Genomic DNA, 18,507 nt, shown 5'->3' with positions numbered 1-18,507 from the left:
GGCATTTAAATTTTAAAAAGCAGGACCCAGTTATATGCTCTCTACAAAAGATAGGTTAACATACAGTTATGTCTGAATAGATATTTCCTAACATCTATGCAATGAACTTGGAAGCATTCCTGGTTTGAGCTAAATATGTTTTAGATATTTGGAGTTCAATTAAACTGTTACAGTTTCCTCAAAAGAATTTGAGGATGAGATCTTCAAATCTCCTTTCTCAAAACTTGTTTCTGCTGCTGCCAATTAATTATTTGTTCACACAATTTCCTGCTTCATCTACATCTGCATGCATTAAAATGTTGTATTTAAACTTCAGACATGATCTAATATCTAAAACCACTTTTAGGCATATAAAATTATGGTTTGAAATTCTAATGATCTTTAATGAACACAGAAATGATCAATTGAATATGCAAATCACGGACCTGAGATCGAATGGTCCTCAGTGGCACTTCCTGCTCATTTAGGGACCATATGCAGTGGTTCGAGGCCACTCGCATCTTCACTGGAAGAGGGAGTCCAACCCACCTTGCTCTGACCCCTGTCTCTTCTAACTGGCAGTGAGACCTGAGAAAAGTTAGCCAACTTTTGTTTTTCTTGCTTGTTCCCTCTTATGTTTAGGAGGATGACTAGAAGGCAGACTGCTTAGGTTCTAATAAAACCACCTCCTTCTAACTAGGTAACTTCAGGCAGGTTGCTTAAGTTTCTACGCCTTTGCTTCCTTACCTGTAAAAATGAGTATAATAACAGCCCCAAGAGCACTAAGAGTAAGTCCTGGTACATAGGAAGCATTATGTACCTGTTTGTTAAGTAAAATAAACACCTTCCTCACTGGGTTCTTATAATGATTAATTAAGATAATTTAAATAAATCACCTACCATTATGTCTAAGAAATAGTAAGTACTCAACAGTAGTTGCTATTACTGTTACAGGAGGTGCTATGGGTGATGGAACTAAACCTTAGCAATTGTCTCACTAGTACACTTTGTCTTGCACTGGGGAGAAGTCTGTTTGCTAATTAATAATGAGAGTTGACAACCTTTATGCATTTTTTCTCTTCATAGACTATATAATCCAATATAAAAGTGGTAATAAGGGAAAATTTGTTTACATAGAGATCCCCTAAGAAGTTAAAGAATAAGTGTGTGGGAAGGGGTTGGGAAAGAAGTAATGCTAAGAGATATAAAATTGTAAACGTGAAGACTGTTTAGAGCTGATGAAAATGTTGATGAAGAAATAAAGCTTTAGAAATTGCTACCTCTGGACTGGGTATAACTAATGCAGAAGGAAAGCAAGCTTTCGAAGACATTGGTGGACAGACTGGCAGCAATGGTACTGCTTGAGAGCTTGTCAGAAATGCAGCATCTTGGGCCCTTCCAGAATCAGAATTAGCTAGACCCCCAGTTGATTTTCATGTAAATTAAAATTTGAGATGCATAGTTGTATACTTTTACCATCCCTAGAGTTCATTTTGAATATAATACATTAATAATATTCAGATTTGTGTAATCTTATGCCTTTTTAGAGGGAAACATTTTTCTCTGAAGATACAACTTTAAAACTTGGCTGTATGCATGTTTTTATTACGTCCTGGGGACAAACTTTTCTAGTCAAAAGCCACTTGTAGTTTTATAAAGTTGCCAAGCAGGTTTTATAGTATATGTCACTGGCATTTCTCAGTTTCATTATAGGAGGATTCCATGTTTTTTAAAAAGTCACCTCTGAATCACTAGAGCTCAGAATTTCATCATTTTTCATAGTTCACCCTTGCTCCACCTGAAGAAGTGAAAGATGAAAACAGGTCCCTGATTCAGGCTTCTTCTGTTCTAATGAAGTCACAACTCAGCAACTTTTAAAATACCATGTTTCAAGGCTAAATATTTTATTTGGAAGTATCTAAAAAGCTAAAGTATTTCTATTGAAATTCCCTGTGAGAAAACATTCTAGATGTGAAACATCTGCTTTTGGTCATTTCAGTTAAAGACTAATATTTGCACAGGGCAGGGAGGCGCATGGTGATATTGTGTTGTTCTAAGTAGAGTATTTCCAAGATGTGGTATTCCTGAGGAATTGGGTAGAAGTATTTACCCCATTAACATGATTCAAAGATTCTCAATATATTAGGGAATATGTATACTGGCAAATACACAAAACTCACTTTTTCACTTCCTCTTTGTTTTTCTTTCTGAGAAAAGAGGATGGAGAGAGTGTGGGTGGGGTAGGACACGGCTGTGGAAACACCCTAAAAGCTCAGTATCAGGGGTAGTATGTCTGGGAAGAGTCAAGGGAGACAGGAGTATCAGCCCAACTATTTCTCAGGAGGGGTGATTACCACCAACGGATCTTTCATACAATTCCCCTGGCCCAGAGGGAAGATGACCTAGGGGCCTGCCATTGAATTTGGTGTGGGGGTTGGGGCATCTAGTCCCCACCTTTAACAGAGTGAGGGGTCTGAAAATTACACCCTCTGTGCAGAGTACTGGAGCTCAAAGACTTGTGATTATACCTTAGGCTGCCAACCTTGTCTCCACTATTAGAATCATCTGGGGAGTTTTAATTAAAAGTTACTGATGCCTAAGTTTCATCCCAAACATTCTGATTTAATTGTTCTTAGGTATGACGTGGGCATTGAGATGTTTTAAAGTGACCCTGGTGACCAATGTACAGTCTCAAGGGCCCTTAGGACTCACTCTCCTCTCTCTTCCTCAAGATACCGTTTCCTGTCCTGTTCCAGCTCCTCTGTTCTTTTGATTCCTTCAGAGTTGCCATCTCAGCAACTTTCCACTGGTGAATCCTTTAGCCTGGTGAGTACAAGGTTTGGTTGGACTTAACAGAAGCTGATGTTAGTAGCTTAACCAGATGAAAGTTTATTTATCCAGTGTAACAAGAGTCCGGAGTAGGCAGTGCAAGCACAATATGAGCAAGGGAGAGGACAGGTTAAAGGCAGAAAGCTTAGGCCAAATAAACAGTCCTTTTTTAAAGTATCAGAAAGTAAGTAGCTCTCCATGAAATAACTTCCGTTTCAGCTCACTGGCCAATGGATTAGATGATCACTCTAGCTGGAAGGGCTTTTTTTTTTAAAAAAAAAATCCTCACCTGAGGACATTTTCTCATTGCTTTTAGAGATGGAGGGAGGAAGGGTGGGGAGGGTGGGGAGGAGAGGGAGAGTGAGAGAGAGAGAGAGAGAGAGAGAGATCAATTGGCCAATCAATCCTGTGTGTCCCTTGCCTGACCAGGGATTGAACCCACAATCTGGGTATGTGCCCTGACTGGGAATTGAACCTGCAACCTATTGGTTTATGGGACGACACTCAAACCAATGAAGCCACACCAGCCAGGGCTGAAAGGGCATTTTGGGAAGCAATTTAAAATTGTATTTATTTTCTCTTCCCTCTGCCCCCAAGCAAATTTATGATTGTTAGCAAGGACGAACAACAGATATTGGGTAGATAAACCAACAATATCTAGCACATTTGATTAAGTGCCATATTTTATATTTCAAATCTTGCTGTTAGGCATTTGCATGTCTTTGAAAGTTCATCACCATACAAATCCTAACTAAATTTTCTTTTTGATTGTTTCTCAACATGATTTTTCTGTAAGAACAAATACCTTATGTACATCCATTTGATGGACTACTGCAATCATTACAAATAACAAATATATGGTGGAAGATTTGCACAAGCACTTCACCAAAAAAATCGCCCAAAAGATGTACACTTTTGTCATTGGAAATATGCAAATTAAAGCATAAAAATTACTATTACATTTCCAGAAAAATGTTTAAAATTAAAAAGAACAATAATACCAAATGGTGGTGAGGATGTGGAGCTACTGAAACATTTGTTCATTGCTGGTGCCAGGGTAAAATGGTATAATCTCTTTGGAATGTTGTTTGGTTGTATCTACAAAACCTGAACTTAAGAGCTAGCAATCCCACTCAGGTGTATGCTTACCTCTGCTCACCAAAATACATGCAAAAACGTGTTTATATTCATAATAATAAAAACCTAGAAACTAACCAATTATGCATCAAGAGTAGAACTAACAAATAAATTATGGTATAGTCATGCAATTGAATACTATACAGCCATGAGAATGCGCAAAATAAAATTACATGCAATAATTTGGATGACTCTTAAAAACATTTGAGCAGAAGAACCCAGATACTGTCACAAGAGTTACTGTGTGAGTCTATTTGCATAACTTTCAAAAATAGACAAAATTATCCTATGACTTCTAGGAAGTCAGAAAAGTAGTTTAAATTCTGAGAGTAGGGACTCAAAATGGGCAAGAAGACTCCTGGGTTCCTAATAGTGTCCTGTTTCTTGATTCAGATGCTGGTTAACTAGGTAAATTCATTTTGTGAAAATTCATCAAGATATATATTTGTGATTGGTTTGCTTTTCTATATGTATGTCATACTGCAGGAAAAAAGAAGAAAAAGTTACAAGTATATACTGCTGTTATAGTGAGGGCATACCATCTTTTGACTAAGGCCAATTCTATCCAACTGTGCTTGGATCCCAGGCTTTTTTGTTCTTTAATATTCCAGAGCCCTAACATATTATTTATCTTGCTTTTCTTTTATATCTTTAACATCTCCTTCTCCACTAGGGCCACCCCACCAGCATTTAGTCATATTCAAGACTCTCTAGGTAAAATAATCACCACCATCACCAGCACCACTACCACCTTCCTTTATCCAAATATTCCCTTTAGTTATTATTCTCTATTCTCTCCTTATACCATCAAAATTTTTAATGAAGGATGTTTTAACTCCCTGACTTCCATATTTTTCCCTTTATCCACTGCAATTTGGTTTACTCCCCCGCCCCCATTCACCTAAATCTGTGTTTGCCAAGTTTCTAAAATAGCTTCTATGTGTCTAATCCAATGAACACCTTCAATGCCTGTTATTTGATTTCTCAGCATTACTTGCTACTCTTGACCATTTCTACCAGATGGAAAAACTCTTCCTTGGGCATTTATGACCTACTGGCCTCTGATTTCCCACCCAACTTCTCTGGCCACTCATTCTGTTTTCATTGTGAACTTTATTTCCTCTACTCACTTTTGAAATGCTACCTTGACTTCAGATATCTCTTCTGAACTAGAGCTGTGCATCTGACTGCCAGGCAACATTTTCATTAAATGACTTACAAGCATTAAAAAGTCAATTAAGTTTAACATCTCCCTCCTTAATGTTCATCTTCCTGTACTCCTTGTCTCAGTAAATAGCACCAACTAGTACCCAAGCCTGAAACTTATATTCAATTCATAATTATTGAACAAAACACAGAAGCTGCAAAATTGTGGGCATGGCTTCTGTTTCTGGTATCATGGTGGACTAGATATTTGTGGGATAATTGTCCTGCTGCAAATGGCCAGATATTGAATCAAAAACATTTTTTATGTTTTTCTTGGTTGTCAGAAAATAGAAAAATCTCCAAAGACTCCTCTTTGCCACCAAGTGAAGAGAACTAAATCTTGAGCAGAAACTAGAGCAGGAATCTGTATACAACCTAAAGAGAAGGGCTGGTCTGAGTGCAAATGCCAACAGTAACTCTGTGTGAGGAGGTGAATCACATACTCCTGCATTTGGGGGACACCTTTGAAATGATTAAAGTGGTCCCAGGTTGCTAGCACTCCTGGGCACATAGCAGAAGCTGATGTAAATCATGTTTAAAACAAAGTGTTCTCAATTTAAGCCATGAGAATGCCAACATATTATGATCAAGGGAATATAAATTTACAATCTATGATCACCAAGTATACAAAGATATAAGCTGTCATTGAGTGAGAGAGATAAGAAAATAATACAACTTTTTTAGATATTGGGATTGTGAGATACTGTTTAGAATAACTAGGTAAGAAATGTTGGAAGAAATAAAGTACAGAACCACAAAAACAGGCAAGCTATAAAAGACTATCAGGAATAATGAAAAAGATCTGCATATCAATTAAATGGCAATTCTAAAAATAAGTAATTTTTAGAAATAAAAAAGAAAAACTCAAGCCCTGGCTGGCATAGCTCAGTGGATTGAACACAAGCTGTGAACCAAAACATTGCAGGTTCGATTCCCAGTCAGGGCACATGCTTGGGTTGCAGGACAGGTCCCCAATGGGGGCCACATGAGAAGCAACCACACATTGATGTCTCTCTCTCTGTTTTTCCCTCCCTCCCCCTCTCTAAAAACACATACATATATACATACATACTCACTCAATATAGGGGTTTAACAATTGATGCAACACAGTGGAAAAGTGAACTGGTACATTTGGCTGAAGAAATTACTCAGAATGCAACACAGAGGTAAGAAGATGGAAAATATAAAAAGAAACTAAGAAATATAGAGAACAGATGAGGAAAAGAAATATTTATTCTGAACCCTAAAAAAGGCAGTAGAGAGAATTGAGGAAATGAAATAATTGAAGAGATAATGATTGATAAATTTCCAGAAGTGATCACAGGTATAAATTTATTTTTCCGAGTAAAAGAAACCCAGGTATAGGTATAACATAGTGAAACTGTAAACAGTAAAGACAAAAAGGTTCCAAAAGAAGCCAGAGAAGAACAGATCATCCATAAACCTACAATAGCAATGATGAAAACCAGAACAAATGGAATATTGTCAAAATGTCAATATAGTATTATAGACCCAACCTATTTTTAAAGAATTAAAGTCATATAAAACATTTTCAGATAAACAAAAATAGAGTTTACCACCAAGAGACCACCATTAAAATAACTTCTAAAGATTTACTTTAGGAAGAAGAAGAAGACTCATAGAATAATGGTCTGAGATATGAGATGGAATGATAAGTAAATAAAATAGCAAATGTATATGTATAAACAAATATCTGTGTAACATAATATTGTGGAGAGAGGTGACCAGATTTAAAGTGTCCTGAGGTCCTTGGATTGTATGAAGGGAAAGATTAATATATTAATTTAAGCCCTGGCTAGTATAGCTCAGTGGATTGAGCCGGGCCTGTGAACCAAAGGGTCATGGGTTCAATTCCCAGTCAGGACACATGCCTGGGTTGTAGGCCAGGTCCCCAGTAGGGGACAGATGGGAGACAACCACACAATAATGCTTCTCCCCGTTTTTTTCTCCCTCCCTTCCCTTCTCTCTAAAAAATAAATACAATCCTTTAAAAAAGATATTAATTTCAAGCTTTGTCTATTATATATATGCATGGTAAATTTCAAAGATAACACTAAAAGAATAGAAATTGAACATATAAATTTCACATGGATGAAAAATTAAAGGATAGATTGTCTGTTATTTGAAGAGCCAAAGTCTAGCTATGTGAAGTTTACATCAGACATCTAAAATTAAAGAACAAGGAAAAGGATTCGGGGAGAGAGAGAGAAAGGAGGAGAAAGAGGAGGGATAGAAGGACAGGGGAAAGAGAAAGGAGAGAGAAAAGATATATCAGGTATCAGTAAAAAGAGAACTGGCAGAGTTACTTTAATTTTTCACAAAACAGATTTAAGACAAAAAGCAGTATTGGTGATAAAGAGGGCCACTACTTAACATGAAGATTAAAATCATTAGAAAGAAAATAAAATAATTATAACTTGTATGTGCCTAATTAAATAATCTCATAATATAAAAAGCAAAAATTCAGTTTCAAGGTAAAATGAACAAATCCAGAATTGAAGGTACTTCTTGTTTCTTACTGTAAAAAATCATAAATAAAAGTGAGTGAATACAAAACTGCTAATAAATACATTATCTATCAACAATTGAATGTAAAAAACAAAAATAAGGAAACAAGCAGAACAAAAACAAAATCATAGAAACAGAAAATATTTTGAGAGTTGCCAGATGGGAGAGGGGTTGGGGGCATGGGTGAAAAAAGGTGAAAGGATTAAAAAGTACAAATTGGTTGTTACAGAATAGTCATGGGGATGTAAAGTACAGCATAGGGAATATAGTTAATAATATTCTAACAACTATGTATGGTGTCAGGTGGGTAGAGATTGCTTGGGGTGATTACTTAGTAAGTTATGTAATGTGTAATCACTGGGGTGTATACCTGAAACTAATAAAATAATGTATGTCAACTATAATCGAAAAATAAAAATGATTTTAAAATGGAGGAAAGTGTGAGTGAATACATTCACAAGGTAACATTTGTATTGCTTGTGAGATTAAAGATAATTTTTCTCCATTTCTAAACTTTTTCTTGATTGTTGTAAGAATTTGTATAATTAAAACTGGTTTTCAAAAATGAAGTATGGAGGTGAAAAATTTAGTTAATTGAGGGCAGAGGGTGGGCTTAGTTAATTATGGATTTACTATATTTTGGGTAATTATATGCTACAGTTTAGTTCCTACCCTAATGTTTATTAGTTTGAATACATTTTAACAATTACAACTTAACTTCTTGTTTCTTTGTATTATGCTAAAATGTCAAGTGATTTATTCATCAGATGATTTACTCTTGAACTTAAATGGCTCAAGCATCCTCCACTGATACATTAAAGAATCTGATTTACCACATAGTTTCTGTTTCAAAAATAAGAATAAAAGAATTTTGAAATAAATGCACAATAATGCACTCCAAATTTAAATGTGCTATTACTGATTGTTAATGGCTACATCATTCTGGATAACTGTATCTGCTTCTGCCCAGCCACTGATATGATCACTGTAGAGATTGGGTACCCTTAAAAAAAGTGAGAAAGATACAAATTGGTAATGCTTTTTCTCATATTGATACTCCCTTGCACTTAATTTTTACTGATATTCCTAAAACTGTATTCAACCTTTATTTAAGCCTTTTGAGACATGATGTGGTAAACAATAATTGTATGAAATAGGAACAGATCTTGTATACAAATAAAATAAAGCATAATGTTAGGAAGCTGGTTCTAAAGAAAATAGGCACAGGATTGTTTTATCACAGTAATGAAAACGGAGACTCTGAGTATATCATCTAAAAACCTAAACTGTAAAACCTAGTTAGTCTATTATACAGAATATATTTTTCATAGTTGTTTAAATTTTACTATGTTGGGAAAGTAAAAGTTATTTTAGAATGCATTATTACATTTTGAAAAATATAGAAAAATGACAGAAATTTTAAATTCTTATAAATGTTTTGCCCAATAGATATTTTACAATCTTTTGAGATTTGAATATCCAGAATATTCAGGTAGTCTAATGCTTTTTCTGTTTAAAGACAACAATAAAATAAGAATGGAATGCAATTATCTCCAACTCTTTGATATAAAAATAACAAGGTGAATAGTCTAGAAATGAAATCTCAAAGACTTCAGAGTAGATCAATAAAACTGAATTTCAATATACTTTAAATTATCATTTTATTATTTTTCTTTCTTCTCATTATTGTTTACTGTTTAAATTTACCAAAAGCACAAATCATTAACTGTACAGTTTGATAAAATCTCACAAAGTGAACATATCCATGTAATGAGCACACTACAACATTAACCTTTAAGGTGATAAATCACTAAACTTGAAGGATTAAAACCATCAACAACCACTACAAAAAGGCAGAGTAGTAAAGAACTAGCACGTGTAAATAAATCAGGTAGCAGGCCTACTTGAGATGAAACAATTTTGGGCAGGCATTTTACACCACATAAGGTTTCCAAAACATTTGAACATTGACACAATGTGTCTTCCTGAGACTTTGGTGGGGGGGCTTCCTACTGTGTCCCTCACTCAGGAGTAACTGTTCATTTCAAAGCAAACAGCTGAAAAAAAAATCAAAACTTCAGAACCAATTAGATTGCTTAGCAACATTTTTCTTCTTTCTTAAGCTACCTTCGTGTAATTCTCCTGTCACAAACTGTGACCTTACATGCTAACTTTAAAGTTGAAAATACGCTTTTCGATGTTTTAAATGCTTTTTGTTCTTTCTCTTGAGAAGCAGATAATTTCTTCTCACTTAAAATTGGAATTGTAAGACATCTCATTCCTTGTCTGGTTATAGAGCCCAGAGGTTACTAAAGATGATGCGAGATTCATACGGACTATACCCACCGTTTACCTTGTAATTTTTTAAAGCCATTTTCAGGTTTGGGTCCCGAAATTATTTTATTCTTCGAGAGCAAAAATATTACTGGGTTCATTCAGTGAACTCCTTCTTAGGTTTTTTTATTCTTTGTACGTTCAACGATTTCTTCGACCCACCAATAACTTTCCCAGTTAACAAAAATAGTTTACACAGATCGCTTTTTGTTCGGGATTTACAAGCAGTTTAGCCACACACGATTAGCAACATTAAGCAGGGAAGGGTGGAGGGGTTCTTCTATTCAAAGAATCCACAGACTGCGGGGGTCCCTCATACCCAAATGAGGCAACAATGAAAGATCCGCAAAACTCAGAACCGTTCCTGTAAGTCACCGACGCCTGCTCTGATTGCAGGTTGCAGGAGCATGCCGGCTCGGCTGCCTGTGTGGCCGTGGAGTAGAAGGATCCAGGGAAGAGGGTCCCACTGGGGACGCCTGAGAGTGGGCGACTGTCACCAGCCACCCCCACCACGTACAGGAGTAAACGCTCCGCATCCCGTCACTAGGGTAACTCTGCAATCCGACACCTAGGCACAAAATACTGCATTTCAAACCACCGCACTCCCAAGAGACGCATCACTGCACGGTCACGGGGACTCCAAGGCTTCCCAGACACCGCCATCCCACGGGTGCCTAATGCGACCGGGAAAGAGCCCTCTCCCCGGGCCCCGGGTCTGAGGCTAGGCAACCCCCCGCAACCCGTCGCGCCGGGACTTCGTTCTCGGCACGTGGCGGCAGTGATTGTCCCCGAGCGGTATCCCTCCGCGCCCCCCCGCCTCAGTCTCCCTCTCCCTTCCCGGGACCCTCTGAGTCGGGGCGCCGCGGAAGGATCGCACGCACGCGCGCACGTCCCTCCGTGGCCGCAGAGAACCGGGGGCGCAGCGGTGGAAAGCAATCGCGCCGCTGCCGCTGTCTGCACGACTGGTCCTCAGCCTCCCAGAGCGGGTTAGTCAGCCCCGCGGCTGCGGGCGAGCAGCCGGGTCCGCGTGCTCCGAGGCTTGTCCCTCACCGCTGTCCCCGCGTCCTCCCACCGCAGCTCCTCGGGGAGGGGGGCGGTCGGTGCTTGCGCAGAGCCGCCTCCTCCCCGCCCCCGCCCCGCCCCCCCTCCGCCGCCGCCCGCTACTGCCGCCGCCGCTGCGCCTGCTGCTTCTCGCCATCCCCGCTGCAGTGCGAAGGGCTCGAAGATGGCCGGTTGGCAGAGCTACGTGGATAACCTGATGTGCGATGGCTGCTGCCAGGAGGCCGCCATTGTCGGCTACTGCGACGCCAAATACGTCTGGGCAGCCACGGCTGGGGGCGTCTTCCAGAGCATTACGGTGAGGACCGGGGGCGGCGCGGATTCCGGTCCCCGGACAGGAGCGGTGCCGGCCGGCTGTGGGGGCACCGCAGCGCGGGCCCGTGGCACAGAGGGCCGCGCCGGCAGGTGTGCCGGACGGCCGGCGCCGAGGATGCGGCTGCCAGGCTGGCCGGGAGGCCGAGGCCCGGGGACGCCCCCTTGCTCGGGGCTGCGCTGACAGGCGGGGGCGGCGGCCGGGCTCTCCTCGTTCACAGAGGTGGTCTGACTGAAGCTGGGGGAGGGGGCACGCACCAGCTGGGGCGGGTGGGGAGGGCCCTTTTTTTTCTCTTCGTGTGTCTGTCTCAGGTACCCTGGAAGCCCTGAGGTTTGCTTTGAGTGTCCCGGGATGGAAACGAGGGCCTGAGGGGCCGGGCCGGGCGGGGGTCCTCTGGCGGCGGCGGAGGCTGCCACTGGCCCCGCGTACGGACGGCGCGCCTCCCGCCCCACGGGCAGTGGGAGGCGGCGGCTGCCGGGCCCCCGGGATCCTCGTAGCGACTTTGCGTAGGTTTGCCGGTGTCCAGGCCGGTGGGGCTTCCGAGGAATGTGCGCCGACAACGTAGGTGGATTCGTGAATCTCGACTTCAGCTCTGGCTCCATAGGATTTTTTTTTTAATTCTCCAAGATGGCGAACTGCCATTGATTTCTCTCCTCCTACTATGGAGACTCATCGATATACCGTTATCCCCAATTACGCAACATATCTCCAAAAAAAAGGGATGCTTTTATAGGGTTTTCTGTAATCTGTGAACACCAAAGGGACACTTCACTTCTCCAAGTCCCTCCCTCTTTCGTGATGGTAGTAAGGAACTAATGCAAATTTATGCTTCACAGTGCCTGATTTTGTGACTTGCTGGTTTTAATTTGCTTGCCACATGGGTGGGGAATAATTGTCACTAAGCCTTCAGTGTTACCTTATTATTTTGTCTCTTTCTGCACGAAGCTTTTTCTAAAATTGTGACGACTGTGTCAAATATTAGACCATTCCCTTAATTTCTCAGCCTCACGCTCTCTTTCTATCCAATGCCAAAATTCGTGCCCCCCGTTAGGGTGCTGCTAAGTACTACTAAACACGGTTTGAGATCTGACTGTGTAGAACTCAGTTCCTGATGCTAGTACTTTAAGGCCTCACATGACCACAGGGGACTACAGTCCTTACAGAGAATTGGCATCTGGTGATCAACTTTTTTTCTTCAGTCCCCTGGTTTTGTGTGTGTGTGAGTTCTCGGTCTGGCTGGGAAGATTGCAGGAGTGTGCTTGGGAATGGCTGGGGCCTGCTATGACTCTGCAGTTCTGATGGGGGCGACGCCTTCCTTCATATTCATGGAATGTTGGAATGCATGTTTTCTCCTTTCCGGTTCTGGTGGCTACCTCAGTTTCTTTCCAAAGCCCCCCTCCATTTTCTCTGTTCTTTTACCGTGGCCTGCTGCAGTACTACTGAAAGAATCCTCTTTGCATTTGCCGAAATGAAAACTGATTACTGACGTGGGAGGGGAAGGGAAGTTGGAGAGAAAAAGGAGTAGTGGCTGGAAAAATAGGAGGGAAATATGAATTTGGGAAAGCACTGAGGTTGGGGGTTTTGAAGAGTTCATGCTGTGGGGAGTTGTCAAGCCATTTGAAGCAGAGTAGATGTGAACAGAGACCTACTAAGCATGAAGCTATCAAACAACTTAAAATTCAGTGCAACATGACTGACTGTAATGTAACTGAATATGATAGACAAGTTGTTGCTGTTAGTTTATGGGTGAGTCTTTACCATTATATAAGCACTTCAGGTCCCACCTGACTTGATACAGTTTATAAATAACTCTTCATAGTTTCTCTAATGTCAACTACCAACTGTTTAGAGATTCTTAACTCTAATTCTCTAATTTAGAATTCTTAATTTGATCTTTAGTTGGCAGACTACAGTGTGAACTGTGAAATCTAATTAACTGATAGAACATGTAATCATATAGGAGTAAATGATTCTTTAGAAAAGACTAAAACTTGATTTTATATTATTGAGATGTCAATGTCTTGCACTGGTAGTAAAAACTTGGCACACAGTCTTTCCTGTTATATTGAGGCCTGAAGGAATCAACTATATTGATTTTTTTTCTTTTTCTTTTTTTGGGGGGCAGCCAGTAGAAATAGATATGATTGTAGGAAAAGACCGGGAAGGTTTCTTTACCAACGGTTTGACTCTTGGAGCAAAGAAGTGCTCAGTGATCAGAGATAGTCTATACGTCGATGGTGACTGCACAATGGACATCCGGACAAAGAGTCAAGGTGGGGAGCCAACATACAACGTTGCAGTGGGCAGAGCTGGTAGAGGTAAGCAGGGCAGTCTTTTGGTTAAAAGTTGCATGCCACATTACAACTTATTAAGCGGTTTCTTTAACATTTGGAATAAAAGTGTTAGTCCATAATGGCTATTAAGGTGGTTTTTGTGAACTGCCCAGCACTGAAGGGAGGCACTGCTTTAAATTTACTAACTCTACAGCAGCTGCATATACAGCCTAGCCTCTGAGATCCTGTCTTTATTCTAAAATAGAATATTCATATCTACTTTCCAGTTTTGGCTTTAGTAATTGAAAATCTAAATTTGTCCCTTAAACTGCTTGACATGTCCAATAGTAATCTTATGGTGTATTCAGATTGTTAAATCACTGTTTGGTTACTTTAGTGTCTTTATGACATAAAGTTTATGTCTTTCACCTTTGGATCTCTTCCTTTTCTTTCTTGCTTACATTTTAATCTTTCATTGCTCAGCATAAAAATGGAAAAATTAACATTGACTCATTTTTTTCTGTTAGGAACATTGCTGGGGAAGAGAGAAATGATTAGAATAAGGGTTTTGGAGTAAGTTGTCTCTTTATTAAAATATTTTCAAAGACTAAATGTGATTTAGACTTGAAAAATAGGAAATTATATTTCATTTATACAGTTGATCTAGAAATTGTGTTGTTTCCTGACTTGTCAACATTGCAGAAAATCTTACTGTACTTCATATGTCTTACTACTTTTTTAAAATTTTCAAAATTGAGGTTCAATATGACACTTAATTTATAAGTATATTTAAATGTGCTAACCTGTGTAAATATTTTGTGAATAAAGAGGGTTTGTGTAGCCTCATACAGCAGACTTGGCACATATAAGTAAGACCAAATCTACCATGTAAAGGAACTTGAAGCTTCTCTGAGCCATAATTTACTGTAATGCTCCTAACTCCTTGTGATTGTCCTAATGGTTTCTCTTACTCTAACGTGAATTGATGAGTATGAGAATTTCTTTATAGGAAAATTAGGTGGTAGAAATAATATACAAATCTCTTTAAATATCAGCTGAGCTCAGATAAATGTTAAAAAGCATCAACCATGTGACATAAAACCAGAATGAGATTTCTATACCATATAGCGCTGCTGACATCTAGTGGCAGTGAATATAAAATCTGACATACATATATTTTGGGGCTAGATCTTTGAACTGCATCATAGAAGAACCTGTTGTTGGAAATAGTAAATCTGTTTCAGGATTTTACACTCAATTAAAAACAAAGCTAGAACAGTAAGGATATCAGTAATCGTAACACTTAAGTACTTTTAATTTGGCCTTTCCTGAATAGCACTGAAAATGCTATTTGAAAATTTGGTCTTGGTTTTCCTCTGGAAGTAATGGACACATTTAGCCTCACTGGTAAGACTTAATAGTTTACACTTAATCAAGACTGTTAAATTGGGAGAATTTTTAAAAGTAATCACCTAAATTTTTTAAGTTTATATTTTTGGGGCCAGTCTAACATGTATGTCATACTAACGAGAAGTTTTTGCCCTAGAATGGAAGATAAATGATCACACTCTCCCTCTTCACTCCACCACCCAATTAGTGTAAGGATATTTTTATAGAGCACTGCAGCTTCATTGACTGGATTTTCCAGATGCAGTTAAGTTACAGTTTTTCACATATAATTAGTTTGAAAATTCTCCTTTTTTGGAGACCTAGTTGACTTCAGTGCTTGACAGTTCATAGAAAACTAACTTAATGTTAACTTATTAATCGGGGTTCTGTCTGCTAAAACTTATGTGACTTTTCTTAATTAACACTTCTTTTGAAACACTTTTCTTCTTTCTCTTTCAGTCTTGGTCTTTGTAATGGGAAAAGAAGGGGTCCATGGAGGCGGATTGAATAAGAAGGCATACTCAATGGCAAAATACTTGAGAGACTCTGGGTTCTAGCTGCTAGGCAGACTGTTAAGTATTAGGGGAAAATTGCTCTTAAACTTTCCTAGCTGTAAGCTTGAGTCTTAATTCTGGAAATTTTATTAGCAATGCAGGGTGATGGGGTATGAACCTGTGTCTCCTTTGTATCCCTCTGTTGGTGGGGAAAGGTTATCTTTCTTTTTGCCCTCCCCCCATTAAATAATTCTGTTCACTTTGTTTTGTTTCCTTGTGTACTCCAGCATTGGTTATAGTCATGGGAAAGGAAGGTGTCCACGGAGGCACACTTAACAAGAAAGCATATGAACTCGCTTTATACCTGAGGCGGTCTGATGTGTAAGCAGCCTCTCCCCATCTACCTAGCAACTGTCTTCATCACCACCCCAATTATAGTCACAGTGCTACCAGATTGTATGGTAGCTAAGTTTTCTTTACCTATTTTCTAATGTCATGATTCCTATTTGCCCAATGGATCATTTGTATGTTAACCACTGTATGTAATCAAACCTTATCTGGCAACATAATTGCAGCACAATAATGATTTGCATGATACCTTGAAATTTGGGGGGAGGGGGCATGCCAAGTTGGGCATCGTTTTGTTTAGCAATTAATGGGATATTGATTACTAAAATAAGTTAATATAAGCAAGGTGCCGGTGTACAATCTCTAATTTGATCAATGTCTTTTTAGCACTTTGAGCATTTACTTAGCTCATTTAGTCTTCCTTTTGTAGCGCATGGTTGGGAGGAAAAAGTGCATGCATCTTTCCTTCACTCCTCTCTTTTTCACCCCCTCCCTTTGCACATAAGGTATTTCTTTTGCTTCCATCTTATTTTATGCAGTGCCTGGTTTATTTAACCAAATAATCCCTTTTGTTGATGAACTATTGAGAGCTGCAGTAGTTTGCTTTTAGTATTGTTGTTGCACGTGAGTAGACAAACCTTTTTTCATAGTGTCTACAGGACATATGAAGAGTGCAACTGCAAAATGAGTAAAAGGCACTTCCTCCCATGACCTCACAGTAACTGTACTGATCGAATCCCCAGGGACATTCCATCATCGCAATAGATTAGGTTTTTGTTCCTGTCCTTTTCTTTGCATACCAACTCTACTCTGTAGTAAAATTGTAAAAGGCTGCCATTATGGACATTAGGTATCCCAACATAACCATCTGGAGTGTGTCCAGTTTGTTCTTCATAGGACCAATTTTTATTTGCAGCTTAAGTTTTTATATGAAGTTGCATTATTGTGGACTTGGCTGTCTTGTGATGAATTTTTTTCATATGTATTCTGTGCCATACTGTTGTTAAAATGAACTGTTGCTATTGTGAGATGGATTTTAACTGACCTATTAAAGGTTTCTTTTGAATGGCACTACTTAGGGACATTCTAGTATTTGCTTCTATTGTTTGGGCCTTGTGGATAATGTACAGATTTAAAAACAAATCTTGTTGCTGATTTGTCCTTTTCTTTCCCTGCACTTTGTTACATCTGGGATACAGTCTAACTCATCTGATTTAATATGCATTTAAAAAAATGCCATAACTATTAAACACCTTGTTTACAGACAGATGAAATAAATTTATTCCAACCAAATATTCTAGACTCCTGTTGTTTATATAAATTGCTGGCTTACTATTACAGTTGATTTTTGACACAATGGGAATATACAGAATAAGCCAAACTCTGCTGCAGGCATAAAATCTTTTTTAAAAATTCAGCTGATGGCCTACTCCAGTTCCTGCAGTATTTATTATAAATAAAATGAGAATTGTATTTATAAAATAGATAAAAGGGAATTTCTTTTTAATGGGTTTTATTCCACTAAAATGGCTTCTAGTCATCTCAGGCTTATTTACAGGCTTACGAGAGGAAGATTAATATATCCACTAGGAAGTAAATCAGTCATATCTCAGTGCTGGATGGTTTCAGAACTTGTCACCCTGTACACATTTCATTTTGATGAGCAAAAAGTGTTTTTGGACTTGTCGCACTTGCTAGAATTTGTATGAGTCATGATGCCGCCTTGCAAAAGAAAATGCTTCATCCTTTGGTACTCATGGGTTTCAGCACTTATGGTCACAAGTTCCAGAATGAATTAACAGCAAGTACCCAGGTACCACTGCAGTACTTTTCTTGCTGGTCTCTAGATGTGAAATGTAGTGAGCAGTAGGGGGCCCAGTACAACAAGGGTTTTTGCATTGTGGATTCTTCTGGGTTGACAGTCATATGACTTTAGGCTATGTTGGCAGGCTGAAGTCAGCCACTTGGGACTCTCACAAAAGAGAAGACATTCCTTGGGCAGGATATAAAATAATTTGGATGTTCTTGCAGTTTCTGGCTTTGGAGTGAAGTGTTAACCATAGCTATGTAAATCAAGTTAATCCCAGAGGTTAGAAGGTTCCTGAGATATATTGAAGTTTAGCAAATATGTTACTTTAAGACTAGATTAAATCATTACCATGAACTATCAACAGAAGTTCAGAGCAGGGGTGCTCAAAACTTGGTGGGTCTAAGTGAAACTGGGGATTTGGTTATAATGCAGATTCTGGGCTCTGGAGTTCCACCCTGGAGGTGGAGATTCCATAAGCCTAGAAGATCCTTTAGAAACAATTGGCAGGTCAGTCTGAATCACTTTTAAGCAGCCCATGTGCTACCCTTTGAGAAATAGTGGATTAGGGAATGAGAATTAGTATCTTTGCCTTACTTAAATTACTGTGCATAACTAAAAGTTTTTTCTTTGGCAGTGTTGTCAGGCAGTAGTTCTGCATTTGTATGTACAGGGATTTGGAAATTTGGAAGATAGAGGTTTGGGGCTACTTTGGTAACTGGGTGGGCATACCTTAGAAATTGTAAAACAAGAATAAACCTCAACTTTCTAACTCATTAAGATCCCTGTTAGGAACAAAGGTTGATGAAA

At 39.2% G+C, this 18,507-nt stretch overlaps 1 protein-coding gene and 1 long non-coding RNA gene across 5 annotated transcripts; one reads left to right on the top strand and one right to left on the bottom strand.

The window, feature by feature from the left end:
* Positions 1 to 9,324: 9,324 nt before the first annotated feature.
* On the bottom strand, positions 9,325 to 11,129 carry LOC123827293. Its single transcript, XR_006787212.1, has 2 exons — positions 10,896 to 11,129; positions 9,325 to 10,582 (listed from the first exon to the last, which is right to left on the bottom strand). It is a non-coding gene; the product is annotated as an uncharacterized LOC123827293 (long non-coding RNA).
* Positions 11,130 to 11,154: 25 nt separating this feature from the next.
* PFN2 (profilin 2) lies at positions 11,155 to 17,183 on the top strand. 4 transcript variants are annotated; one of them, XM_045851806.1, is made up of 4 exons: positions 11,155 to 11,371; positions 13,512 to 13,704; positions 14,187 to 14,232; positions 15,508 to 17,183. In XM_045851806.1, exons 1-4 carry the CDS (start codon positions 11,240 to 11,242, stop codon positions 15,557 to 15,559), a joined length of 423 nt encoding a protein of 140 aa, XP_045707762.1. In that variant the 5' UTR covers positions 11,155 to 11,239; the 3' UTR covers positions 15,560 to 17,183. The 4 variants fall into 4 exon arrangements, with proteins under 4 accessions (XP_045707762.1, XP_045707763.1, XP_045707761.1 ...); XM_045851807.1 differs by lacking the exon at positions 15,508 to 17,183 and adding an exon at positions 15,206 to 15,236; XM_045851805.1 differs by lacking the exon at positions 14,187 to 14,232 and having other exon boundaries at positions 11,156 to 11,371; positions 15,830 to 17,183.
* The last annotated feature ends 1,324 nt before the right edge of the window (positions 17,184 to 18,507 follow it).

The sequence above is a fragment of the Phyllostomus hastatus genome, unplaced genomic scaffold (genome assembly GCF_019186645.2).
Source record: "Phyllostomus hastatus isolate PE091 unplaced genomic scaffold, TTU_PhHast_1.1 phas_contig_86, whole genome shotgun sequence".
In the NCBI taxonomy this organism is placed as follows: Eukaryota; Metazoa; Chordata; class Mammalia; order Chiroptera; family Phyllostomidae; genus Phyllostomus; species Phyllostomus hastatus.
The sequence above is the reverse complement of the archived record's forward strand: the minus strand, read 5'-3'. Positions and strand labels throughout refer to the sequence as shown.

Coding starts and splice junctions, on each gene's coding strand:
- PFN2 (XM_045851806.1), top strand. CDS start 11,240: ATGGCCGGTTGGCAGAGCTACGTGGATAACCTGATGTGCGATGGCTGC. Junction 11,372..13,511: donor GCGTCTTCCAGAGCATTACG/GTGAGGACCGGG, acceptor TTTGGGGGGCAG/CCAGTAGAAATAGATATGAT. Junction 14,233..15,507: donor ATTAGAATAAGGGTTTTGGA/GTAAGTTGTCTC, acceptor TTTCTCTTTCAG/TCTTGGTCTTTGTAATGGGA.